The 14013-nt window shown below is 33.5% G+C and overlaps 1 protein-coding gene across 2 annotated transcripts; it reads right to left on the bottom strand.

The window, feature by feature from the left end:
- Nucleotides 1-10638: 10638 nt before the first annotated feature.
- LOC131662195 (PHD finger-like domain-containing protein 5A) lies at nt 10639-13414 on the bottom strand. Of its 2 annotated transcripts, none has more exons than XM_058931909.1 (2): nt 13256-13414; nt 10639-11124 (listed from the first exon to the last, which is right to left on the bottom strand). In XM_058931909.1, exon 2 carries the CDS (start codon nt 11100-11102, stop codon nt 10770-10772), a length of 333 nt encoding a protein of 110 aa, XP_058787892.1. In that variant the 5' UTR covers nt 11103-11124; nt 13256-13414; the 3' UTR covers nt 10639-10769. The 2 variants fall into 2 exon arrangements, with proteins under 2 accessions (XP_058787892.1, XP_058787893.1); XM_058931910.1 differs by having other exon boundaries at nt 10639-11130; nt 13256-13405.
- Between the last annotated feature and the right edge of the window lie 599 nt (nt 13415-14013).

Genomic DNA, 14013 nt, shown 5'->3' with positions numbered 1-14013 from the left:
TCAGCGGACTCAAAATTGCTTCCAGACGCTGATTTGCTCCGCTGGAGCTCCGCTCAGCGGACCCCCTCCGCTTAGCGGAGTCTGCTAAAAATCAGATTTTGTTTTCGCCATAACTCGAGAATCGTAACTCCGAATTACGCCCGGTTCGAAGCGTTGGAAAGCTTATTCAATGCTCTATCCAATAATGAATGAATGGAAACCAAATTGATGATTTTGATCATCCTTATTTTGAGTCTTTGGAAGTCCGCTTGACGGTGGCTAAGCGGGCTTTCACCAAAATTGCGAAATCGAAGCCGTGCCTTTGACACTTTATTCCTCAAGGCTCCAATAAGCATGAATACCTATAAAAACAAAGGAAAAACTATCAAATGGTATAAAAGTATATGAAAATACAACTATTCACAAAGTATACGTATTTATATACAAAACGGGAAATTATTCAAATGGTATTAACAAAAGTATCGATAAGTGCCACTATTTACATACACAAAATAAGTACATTTTGGCACTTATCACATGGTAGACACATAGTTTACCATCATCAGTTGAATCCCTGACATGTTCCACACATAGTTTACCATCATCAGTTGAATCCCTGACATGGTAGACACATAGTTTACCATCATCAGTTGAATCCCTGACATCTTCCACGCATAGTTTACCATCATCAGTTGAATCCCTGACATGTTCCACACATAGTTCAACATCATCAGTTGAATCCCTGACATGGTAGACACATAGTTTACCATCATTAGTTGAATCCCTGACATGTTCCACACATAGTTTACCATCATCAGTTGAATCCCTGACATGTTCCACACATAGTTTACCATCATCAGTTGAATCCCTGACATGTTCCACACATAGTTTACCATCATCAGTTGAATCACTGACATGGTAGACACATAGTTTACCATCATCAGTTGAATCCCTGACATGTTCCACACATAGTTTACCATCGTCAGTTGAATCCCTGCCATATATCACACATATTTGACCATCATTAGTTGAATATCTTCTAAGGTTAACACATAGTCGACCATCTTGAATGCATCCCTAACATGGTTCACACATAGTTGACAATCATCTGTCGACTATCTTCCATGCTTCACACATAGTTGGCCATCTTCAATGTATCCCTGACATTGTTCACATATAGTCGACCATCATCAATGCATCCTTGACATGGTTCAACATAGTCGATCATCGTCAGTGGATTATCTAACATGGTTCGCACATAGTTGACCATCTACAATGCATCCCTGACATGGTTCACACGTAGTCGCACATCGTCAGTGCGTATCTGACATGGTTCACACATAGTCTGACGATGTTTAATGCATCCCTGAAATGGTTCACACATAGTCGGACATCATCTGTTGAAAATTTGACATGGTTCACATATAGTTTACCATCATCAGTGCATCCCTGACATGATTCACACATAGTTGACCATCATCAGTGCATCCATGACATGGTTCACTCATAGTCGAGCATCATCAATTAACTGTCTGAAATAGTTCACACATAGTTGACTGTCATCAGTGAATCCCTGACATGTTTCACACATAGTTTGACCTCATCAGTTGAATCCCTAACATGGTAGACACATAGTTCGACATCACCAGTTGAATCCCTGACACGGTTCACACATAGTTGGACATCATCAGTTTAATCCTTGACACGGTTCACACATAGTTTACCATCATCAGTTGAATCCCTGAAATGGTTCACACATAGTTGACATCATCAGTTGAATCCATGACATGGTTCACACATAGTTCGACATCATAACTTGAATCCCTGACATGTTTCACACATAGTTTGACATCATCAGTTGAATCCCTGACATGGTAGACACGCAGTTCGACATCATCAGTTGAATCCATGACATGGTTCACACATAATTCGACATCATTAGTTGAATCCCTGACATGGTAGACACATAGTTCGACATCATCAGTTGAATCCCTCACATGGTTCACACATAGTTCGACATCATTAGTTTAATCCCTGACATGGTTCACACATATTTGGACATCATCAGTTGAATCCCTGACATGGTTAATACATAGTTCGACACTATAAGTTGAATCTCTGACATGTTTCACACATAGTTCGACATCATCAGTTGAATCCCTTACAAAGTTCACACATAGTTCGACATCATCAGTTGAATCCCTTACAAAGTTCACACATAGTTCGACATCATCAGTTGAATCCCTGACATGGTAGACACATAGTTGGACATCATCACTTGAATCCCTGACATTGTTGACACATAGTTCGACATCATCAGTTGAATCCCTTACATGTTTCACACATAGTTCGACATCATCAGTTGATTCCCTAACATGTTTCACACATAGTTGGACATCATCAAGTGAATCCCTAACACGGTTCACACATAGTTTACCTTCATCAGTTGAATCCCTGACATGATTCACACATAGTTGGACATCATCAGTTGAATCCCTGACATGGTTCAAACATAGTTGGACATCATCAGTTGAATCCCTGATATGGTTCACACATAGTTCGACATCATTAGTTGAATCCCTAACATGTTTCACACATAGTTTGACATCGTCAGTTGAATCCCTGACATGGTAGACACGTAGTTCGACATCATGAGTTGAATGCCTGACATGATTCACACATAGTTCGACATCATCAGTTGAATCTCTGACATGGTAGACACGTAGTTCGACATCATCAGTTGAATGCCTGGCATGGTTCACACATAGTTCGACATCATCAATTGAATCCCTGACATGGTAGACACATAGTTCAACATCATCAGTTGAATCCCTGACATAGTTCACACATAGTTGGACATCATTAGTTGAATCCCTGACATGGTAGACACATAGTTCGACATCATTAGTTGAATCCCTGACATGGTTCACACATAGTTGGACATCATCAGTTGAATCCCTGACATGTTTTACACATAGTTCGACATCATCAGTTGAATCCTTGACATGGTAGACACATAATTCGACATCATCTGTTGAATCCCTGACATGGAAGACACATAGTTGGACATCATCAGTTGAATCCCTGACATGGTTGACACATAGTTCGACATCATCAGTTGAATCCCTAACATGTTCCACACATAGTTCGACATCATCAATTGATTCCCTGACATGTTTCACACATAGTTCGACATCATTAGTTGATTCCCTGACATGTTTCACACATAGTTGGACATCATCAAGTGAATCCCTGACACGGTTTACACATAGTTTACCATCATTAGTTGAATCCCTGACATGGTTCACACATAGTTGGACATCATCAGTTGAATCCCTGACATGGTTCACACATAGTTGGACATCATCAGTTGAATCCCTGATATGGTTCACACATAATTCGACATCATTAGTTGAATCCCTAACATGTTTCACACATAGTTTGACATCATCAGTTGAATCCCTGACATGGTTCACACATAGTTGGACATCATCAGTTGAATCCCTGACATGTTTTACACATAGTTCGACACCATCAGTTGAATCCTTGACATGAAGGACACATAATTCGACATCATTAGTTGAATCCCTGACATGGAAGACACATAGTTGGATATCATCAGTTGAATCCCTGACATGGTTGACACATAGTTCGACATCATCAGTTGAATCCCTAACATGTTCCACACATAGTTCGACATCATCAATTGATTCTCTGACATGTTTCACACATAATTGGACATCATTAGTTTAATCCCTGACACGGTTCACACATAGTTTACCATCATCAGTTGAATCCCTGAAATGGTTCACACATAGTTGACATCATCAGTTGAATCCCTGACATGGTTCACACATAGTTCGACATCATAAGTTGAATCCCTGACATGTTTCACACATAGTTTGAAATCATCAGTTGAATCCCTGACATGGTAGACACGTAGTTCGACATCATCAGTTGAATCCCTGACATGGTTTACACATAGTTCGACATCATTAGTTGAATCCCTGACATGGTAGACACATAGTTCGACATCATCAGTTGAATCCCTGACATGGTTCACACATAGTTCGACATCATTAGTTTAATCCCTGACATGGTTCACACATATTTGGACATCATCAGTTGAATCCCTGACATGGTTAATACATAGTTCGACATCATCAGTTGAATCTCTGACATTTTTCACACATAGTTCGACATCATCAGTTGAGTCCCTGACATGGTTCACACATAGTTCGACGTCATCAGTTGAATCTCTGACATGGTAGACACATAGTTGGACATCATCAGTTGAATCCTTGACATTGTTGACACATAGTTCGACATCATCTGTTGAATCCCTTACATGTTTCACACATAGTACGACATCATCAGTTGATTCCCTGACATGTTTCACACATAGTTGGACATCATCAAGTGAAACCGTGACACGGTTCACACATAGTTTACCATCATCAGTTGAATCCCTGACATAGTTCACACATAGTTGGACATCATCAGTTGAATCCCTGACATGGTTCACACATAGTTGGACATCATCAGTTGAATCCCTGATATGGTTTACACATAGTTCGACATCATTAGTTGAATCCCTAACATGTTTCACACATAGTTTGACATCATCAGTTGAATCCCTGACATGGTAGACACGTAGTTCGACATCATCAGTTGAATCCCTTACATGGTTCACACATAGTTCGACATCGTCAGTTGAATCCCTGACATGGTAGACACATAATTCGACATCATCAGTTGAATCCCTGACATGGTTCACACATAGTTGGACATCATCAGTTGAATCCCTAACATGGTAGACACATAGTTCGACATCATCAGTTGAATCCCTGACATGGTTCGCACATAGTTCGACATCATCAGTTGAATCCCTGACATGGTTCCCACATAGTTCGACATCATCAGTTGAATCCTTGACATGGTTCGCACATAGTTCGACATCATCAGTTGAATCCCTGACATGGTAGACACATAGTTTGACATCATCAGCTGAATCCCTGACATGGTAGACACATAGTTGGACATCATCAGTTGAATCCCTGACATGGGTCACACATAGTTCTACATTATCAGTTGAATCTCCGACATGTTTCACACTTAGGAATAGAAAACCAAGAAATAATTATTGGGTGTACATCTCTATAATAAGATCCAATGTAATTTTTTAATCTAACGGTAAATAATGATGGTACATGGGTGAGGGATTTAGTTGCACCACCTTAGAAGTTACCATTTTTTACAATTTTAGATTTTAAAAAGAAAATAATATATAAAAAAGTTTATGCTTCTAAAATGAAATTAATAATATTTTTTAAGTTAGTTTTAGAGTATAAAATATGATGCAAAAATAAAATTATGTTTTACTAAATCTTTTATAAACAAGAACATGAAGTTATTGATCAAAATATTGATTATTAACGGGACATAAAATTACTGATCAAAATATTGATTATTAACAAGACATGAATTTACTGATTAAAATATTTTTTAAGGTACACGAGAACATGAAGTTATTGATCAAAATATTGATTATTAACGGGACACAAAGTTACTGATCAAAATATTTTTTTTATTAATTATACGTTCAATTATTATTTTGTCACAGATAATCAAATATTTTTTATTAAAAATATACATCTGAAATAAATGCTCGAGTTCGTTACTAGTAGACTATTTTAAATAAGTAATTTTTCCATAATGGTCGTAACAAAATTTTTTATATGATGATATTTTTCTTAAATAAAAATCATGTGGTTGGCTATTCTTTATCTTTAATGTAATATGCCTTTTTATTTTTCATTCATACAAGATCCAATCTAAAACTAAACCACACATTTCACCACAATCATCATTTGAAATGTCATATGCATACAATAGTTTGAAATTACAAACTTAATCACGAAAATCTTAAAATAACAAATTGCAAACTAGTTTGAATTTATAGCCAAAATACAACCTAATTAAATACTTAATAAATACCGAATAAACTTACTAGAAGACATGATAGTTCACTTAAATGACTTGACAGTTTACTCAAATAATTTGATAAACAAATTAAATTTTAAATTCAAACAAGTTCATTGACATTTATCATAGATTGATCATCATCCTGAAATGAAATAATCAAATAATTAGAATATAAAACATTCGCTATACAAAAAATCGTATATATAATAGGACAGAGACCTACCTCATGGTGGAGGAGGAGAGGGATTATGAGGATCATGTGCAGGATTAGGCCCTGGTTCTTCATAATCGTCTATCTTGTACATACCATTTTGATGCCCTGTTTAAGAATCAATACCACTATTTATATAATAATTTTATTAAGTTCATGTGTTTGATCTAGCACTAAATAAATACTTGAATTGTATTATAAAGCACGTGAAATATAATAGAGCAATATTTTAAATAAAGTTGTGATTCAATAATAATTTTTAATATTATTTAAACTGAAATACAACTGCCATTAAAATAGTATTATCCTTTCAGAGTATATGCAATATCATAAATTTATAAATAGAAAAATAATATTTTGACGCTAAAAAATACACTACATCGTATACATTATTCACAAATACGTAAACAGTGTTTTATGTAATTTTAACTTTTTAATATATTTTTGTCTAAAATAATTAATAAAATATAAAATTTTGGTCAATACAGTTTAATGTTTAGTTAATATTATGTATAAAGTTGATTAATATCGTTTATAATTTGGTTAATGAGTTCTCAAACATAAAAAAAAAAATTAAATAGTAAAATAAAGTTGGTTAATATAGTATAAAAATTGATTAATACATTTATAATTTAGTGCTAAAACATGGTTAATAGTATGTATTTTATTGGTTAGTAAAGTAGTGAAAAAGATTAATAAATTATAAATAAAATAATTGGTTGATAATATATATTTTTGTAGTTAATCCAATTGTGAAATTAGTTAATAACACAATCTTATATTTATATTATAAATATAAATTAAAAAATATTTTTTTAAAATAATATTATTTTATTTAAAAAAGTACTGTTAATCAGTTTAGAAATTAGAGTAGGATGTTGGTGTCAAACTGTCAAGCAAACCTGTTAGAAATATCATAGATTTATACATGTCACCGCAAGTCTTTAACTGTGAATAAAATTTACAAAACAGTATGGAGCTAGACAAAATGCAAGTATAAGTGCAAAACAGTATGGAGCTAGACAAAATGCAAGTATATGTCTGTTGAGAATTGATATAGTTACACCAAAATCAACACCTACACCGTATTTTCATCCTATTCCATTTACTTATTTATTTATTTATTATTTTTATGAAAATTGAAATTTGTGTTACAGTCAAAATGAAGCTGAGAAACTACGGTGTAAGCATACGGTGTAATAATATTTGTGTCATTATACCACTCCTCATGTCCGTTTTATCTTGTTTATGTCCGTCTCATTCTTGCGCATAAAACTTGTTAAAAATGAGCTAGAACAAAACGATTAGAAGATTAGAAGATGCCAGATTAAAATCTTGATTCACTAAAAAAAACAGACAAAATAGGCATATATATTCATTGAGTATTTAAAGAAATCAACCAAGTCATATTACCTATGGCGATGTTCCTAGCCGAGCACATTGCTGCAGAGACGAGTAAAAGGACCAGCAAGAATAGCCGAATCATGAAAGCCATGTCTTTGTATAAAATTATTATTTGTTTTTTTAAATTCTTTCTTGTGAAGAATTCAAGTGTTATATAAATATTGCTCACTTGAATTTCAACAATAAATATGAATTTATTGCTCTATTAATATATTAAATTTAACCAAATTTGAAAATTGTCATTAAATACTATATAATTATTTAAGGAAAATTGTAAAATATTATAATTGTTTAAGGAAAAATTGTTTATAAAATATTAAAATTGTTTAAGGAAAAATAGATCTAGCATAATTTTAGGTTTGAATACTTTGAATGTAGAATTGTCAATTTTCCATGTATGTGAATCAAGAAAATTTAATCAATAACATTAGTGTTATCTATAATTTGTAAGTTACAACATTCATTAGAATTTATTTATTTTCTAGAAGAACATTCATTAAAATTTCATCAATATTTGTGGCCTAGAGAATTTCATCAGTTTTATTCAATGTTTCAAAAAATCGGATCGAACCGGCCAGTCAGATCGATTAGACCGAGAATCAAAGAGGTGATCGGTCTGGTCTAATTGCTGGACCAGATATTCTATTGAACCTGTGAGAACCGGCCAAAATCGGTCTAAATCGGAAAAAACCGGTAAACCGGCGTTTTAGAAAATCGGTGGTTCAAATGCATAATTTTTTTTCGTCGTTTTTATGATTTTTTTATAAAAAATATAATTAAAATATAATTAAACTTTATTCAAACCTTATTTGAAACAACTTTTTTCCTGTTTGCAATTAGACTTGGTTTAAAATTAATTTAAATTTATATTTTGTATTATTTTGTTGTGAGGAATGGTTATATTTAAAATTTAAATGTAAAAAAATAAACATGTGAAATTATGATATTTTAAAATTGTAAAATTTTGCAGGTGTTGTGATATTTTTAGAGACTAAGTCATCCGGTTCGACCGATTTAATAAATATATAGTATCAAAGACCGGTTTATTCAACCGTGTTATCCGCTTTAATCCGATTTAGTCATGCAATTCGACCAATGATTCAGCGGTTCATCCAATGAACCAGTAACCCAATATCTTCACTGGTTTGATGACCGATCCGATTTTTAAAACACTTGTTTTATTCATTTTATATCTTTATTAAAATATGTAAAAATTTATGTGGTATAAGCTTAATTTTGTAATTTCAAAATACTTAATTCAAATTATCTAGAAACGGTTGTAAAATGGTCTTGCTGCTTTAACTAATACTATTAAAAAAATCATCATTTTCTACTTATTTGAACTTTTTTGACATTTCTTTATTATTACTCTATTAAAATATTTTATATTATTATTTCAAAATTTAATATTATATTATCATCCATTTGGAAATGGAGGATTATTAATGGGGAAGATTCTCTTTGGCTCAATTTGTTGAAAGCTCAATATGGTGATGTATCCTTAAAGTATTTTTGTGGAGGTATGTTTCCTTATGCTCATGATTCATCTTTTCCTTCTTCGTCTACTTCTACTCCTTTTTCTCTTTGGTGGAAAGATTTGATTTCGGGAAAAAAATTGGAAATGATCCTATAGTGTCTCATTGTCGTTTTAATGTTGGGAATGATTTTTCTATTCCGTTTTGAGAAGCAAAGTGGAAGGGGGAAGTTTGTTTGAAAGAAAAATTTACAGTCTTATATTTGGTCTCTTTGTTGAAACAAGTGTCGGTAGCGGAAATGGGTGGGTGGATTAACGGAGTTTGAAGATGGAGGAGTTGCGGTATTTTATGGTCTCATCTTACCGGTCCGTTTTTAAGGTCGGTTTTTTTGTCTTTTCGAAATTTTCTTGATCGGGGCAGGCCGGTTTTACAAGGGAAGGATACCATTATTTAGAATATTTTGGGGGATGGTGTGTTCTCCGTAGCATCTTGTTATGAGCATTATGCCAGAAAGCGCATCTCGTTCGGTCCTTTTAATAAGAACGATGGTGTGTTGTCTTTAATTTGAAAGTTGGATATTCTTTTCAAAATTAAAGCTTTTGGTTAGAGACTTTTTGTGAATAGACTTTCGACTAAAGACTAGTTTTCTTTTAGGAAAATAGTTTTGTCTTTGGAAAATACTTTGTGTTTTTTGTGGGTTACATCCGAAAAGTCGGGATCATTCTTTTTTCTTGTGCAAGAGGGTGGAGTTGGTTTGGAAGGAGGTTTCTATGTGGGTGGGAAAGCCGTTTGGGATCTTGGAAGAGGAATGTTTATCGTGCTTTATGGATTGGTTCTCTTTTTGTAAAAAGAAGAAAGTGAAAGAATGAAAAGTAGGAAAGGTGTGGTTAGCTATAATGTGAATTCTTTGGTTAACAAGGAATGTTATTTGCTTTCGGAATGAAGTTTGGATTGTGAATAATACGGTTTAGAGTATTAAAATTTTAATTTGGAAGTGATCGTTTATACAAAAAATTACTCATCCAATTTTTCAATTTGTAATTTTTACGTTTTCAATTTGTAATTTTTACGAAATCAATACGCACTTGATTATATTATGAGATTAATTGTTACGTAACACGCACCATCCATGTTAAAGTATCTTTACGCCCATCGGTACATTCCAATTATATTCTTTTATTATTTATTGGAAAATCAAAGTCTCTCTTAAACAACTGTAGGCCAAGTAAATTTGGTTTTGTTCTCCGTTAAACTCCATAGTGAAAAATAGTGATGATTTTAGCAAGTGGTTAAAAACATGATTCTTCAAGGTCTACATAGTAGTTATAAGTATCATATCAATAATTTCTTACGTCCAAGCATTCATCGAGCAATACCTAAATTCTTTCGGCAACTCAGTGGACGTCGCTGCCTTGCAACATCCTCAAGATCAATACAGATGTTGCTATAGCATCAAATCACAATCACGGCTTTGGCTGTATCATTCATGATCACAAATGGAATTAGTTTGTTGCTGCATATTGTGTTATGAACTGAAACACCCAAGATAAAATGCAGGAATAGAGGGTTAATGATACTTGTAACTAAACAAACAACAATTGTACTCAATACTAATGTTTACATGCACAAGGTCTCGTTCTATGGTGCAGAAATCCGATCAAGGCACAAATTGATCAAAAAGTTTAACAGAAATAAAAATGTTGAATCCACCCTTTTCATCGTTTCTTAAAACCATACTTCTTCCGTTCATAGAATAAATCAGTTTTGGCACTCCCTAAGTTAACAATTTTGGGGCAACCATCCCTATCTTTCTCCTGCTGTGTGCATTCCTTGCAGTAGTAAGCATCCGAAATTCCTACTCCTCCACATATGACACATCGACCTTGAAATGATCCGTAGTTGCACTCATCGCAGACCCTGACAAGTGTACATGGACGCACGTAAGAGTCGCAAATCACACACTTGCCGTCACATTTCTCACACAATCGGCCAATAGCAATTCCTGGCTGCTTACGGCACATGATCAAATCAGGATGATGTTTGGCCATGTTTCCAACAACCTGCTAGATGCTGAATATGACACAAAATGATAAGTTTTGTATACAATTGAAAATTGAGCATAATATAGTTCTAGTAAAACAAATTATAACATAAAAGTTTGCAACAAAATATTGGGATAGCTTCATTGTAATCTTGGTAATAATTTTTCCTAGTAGGTATGCAAAATGCACAAGGGACTGAAATCTAATTTAATCAGCAGATCACATAGTCTCTTCATCGCATTAGCTAAAACATTAGCATGATATTTCCACAAGAACATGGATTCAGGTCGTAGCTAATAATTATCATAACAAACAATTTACTGCATCAAAAACATAAAGAATCACTGCATGTAGAAGTATTCAATGATATTCTTTGTTAGCAAGTTGTCCACTTAAGGCTAACCAAAAATGACAATTTTACCACCCCACAATAGGCTCCAGATTCGGTTTTATCGCACTTCTAAGAATTCATTCACAAAATCATGGCAGAGGAAGAGCTATCAATTCTAGCTAGCTCATAAACCTTCAAGAGCCTGATAATATGTTTGTAAGCTTTGCCTGACTTATAACAGTAAAATTGTTAACTATTGGATAATATAAACCAGTGTCGTGACAAAATCCCACCACACTGTTGTCCAAGGCAGAGACCCAAAATCCCGCCATACCGGACGCTTTGCGGTGCCGTTAAAGCGGATTATGACGGAAAACCCGCAGTATCGGCCCATATTTACCATTGCAGCGAGCCCGAAAACCGCCACGTATACTCGCCATAGCTCTGCAATTGGGTATATTTGATTACACTTGTATAAACTACAGTCCTATACCATATAACTCATCCTGATACGGAGAGTAAATGCCTGTATGAAAATTCAGGTTGATGAATGATGACGAAATGTGTCTAGTTATCAATGACAACAACTTCCCATGCACATTTTTGTATGACAAATGTCACAGAAATCTCAAATTATCTTATACAACTGACTACTACCAAACACTCTAAAACCTCTAACATGCTCTAACTTTGAGTACTGTTTTTTTATTTAATATCCATTAGTATGAGCACTAAAACAAGTACAAATAATGTTCAAAAGATGAAATATTCCAATACAGAAAGCAAGAATTTTAAGTCAAAACTCTGCCCTGCAAAATATAGTAAAAATTAAACTCTGGAATAATGATAAAATTAACCCACACTTTACTCATCCGTGTGAACTAACCCAAAAATCCAAAGCCTGCCTATAGAAAATTCCATGGTGCCAAAAAGTCTAGTGGGCTAAAGTCAGAGAAAGTATAAGAACACTTATCAGTATCACAGTTTAATCTATTAACCTTCCATTTTGAAAAGTATTCTTGAAAACCAAACTTCCATAAGTGAAAAAGTTTAACCATTCTAAAAGGTGAAGGTTCAGTAATCAAAGCATATTCAGTTAACATAAAATCTTCCTCACATTTGTCCTAAAATGACATATTAGCTTCTTCCAATTACTAATGTTTCTTGTATAATAATTAATCATCCAGAAGATAATCGTGAAGTATTTAAATGTCATTCTGAACTTCCTCTAACCTACTAAGACAACCGTGACATTCTGCAGTATCCTGACTAAGCATCAATTTTCTAAAGCTCGGCTAAGTGTAACACGATGTGTGTTTATCAATTGAAGCAGCCACAAAAACAAGCCAAAAACAAGCAAAACCTTAACACAACTCAATGCACAACATTATTCTACATTTTAATTGATGCCTTGAAGATAACATATATGAAACTTTTTCTGCTAACAACCAGGCAAAAGGAGCTCCAACGATCAAAGTTTTAGAAAAGAGTTCCGCCGCAAAAGACTGCTACAAAAAGGTATCGGAAGGGGCCGATACAGATACCGTCATTCATCACAAATTTGTGGTTAATTCACATCGAGACTAATAATAAGTGTCGCCACAGTGACCGTTTTACAAAACCTTGCCTATGACAGTGAAACTCAACTAATTTTTTCTTGTTAACCACTTTCAAATCAAAACCAGAACAAGGGAAAAACAAAAACGAATACCTAAAAATCAACAATAAGCAGTAATTGAAAAAAAAAACGGAAGAAAATTGAAAATTTACAGCATTAATCATGGGCAAAGACAGCGTAAGATGAAGAAGAAACAAAAAAAAATCTAACCTGTGGTGAGTAGAAGAGTAGGGTTAAACGACGTCGCTTTGTCTGAACTACGACTTATGCTGTGGCGGAGGTGATGGAAAAGAGAGAGAACAGAAAAGACGAAAGTGAGAAAGATGAGCAATGGAATGGAACTTTTCAGAAGAGTACAGATTCTTGAGCCAGGCCCAATACTGATTTACTTGCTCATGCTATTCGCACCACCCTCTGATATTTTTAAAAGGTCAAATAAAAAACCATAGCTTTTGTTTTGTTTAGTAAGAAATTTGTATTGAATATTAAGACCTGATTTGAATGAGATAATTGAAAAATTTTAAATTTTTTATTAAGATAAATTATTAAGATAAATCTTTGTTAGATTTTTGAGATTATTTTTATAAATTTCAAAAAATTTTACGTACAAATTTTAAAATATAGATTAATTTGTAAATTTTAAAATTTAAAAAATTTTAAGGACTAATTTCATTTTTAAAAAATTTGAGGGTCAATTTTAATATTTTGGAAAATATGAGGACTAACTTGAAAATTTTGAAATAATAACATTAACCAATTTGACATTCAAATTATAAAAAATATGAGGGGAATTTGAAATTCTTTGATATTAGGTATCATTTCAAAATCATAAAATTTAACTTGCAAAAATACTTCATAAATTTCTATAATTTTAACAATTCTTCATATTTTTTATTCTAACAATAAATATTATTCAAATCATTTTAAATTTCCTTAAAACATTATATTCTCTTATTAAAATGAGTCAT

This window comes from Vicia villosa, linkage group LG3, assembly GCF_029867415.1.
Source record: "Vicia villosa cultivar HV-30 ecotype Madison, WI linkage group LG3, Vvil1.0, whole genome shotgun sequence".
NCBI classification, from domain to species: Eukaryota; Viridiplantae; Streptophyta; class Magnoliopsida; order Fabales; family Fabaceae; genus Vicia; species Vicia villosa.
Note: the sequence above shows the minus strand (reverse complement) of the source record. Positions and strands in the feature narration are given on the sequence as shown.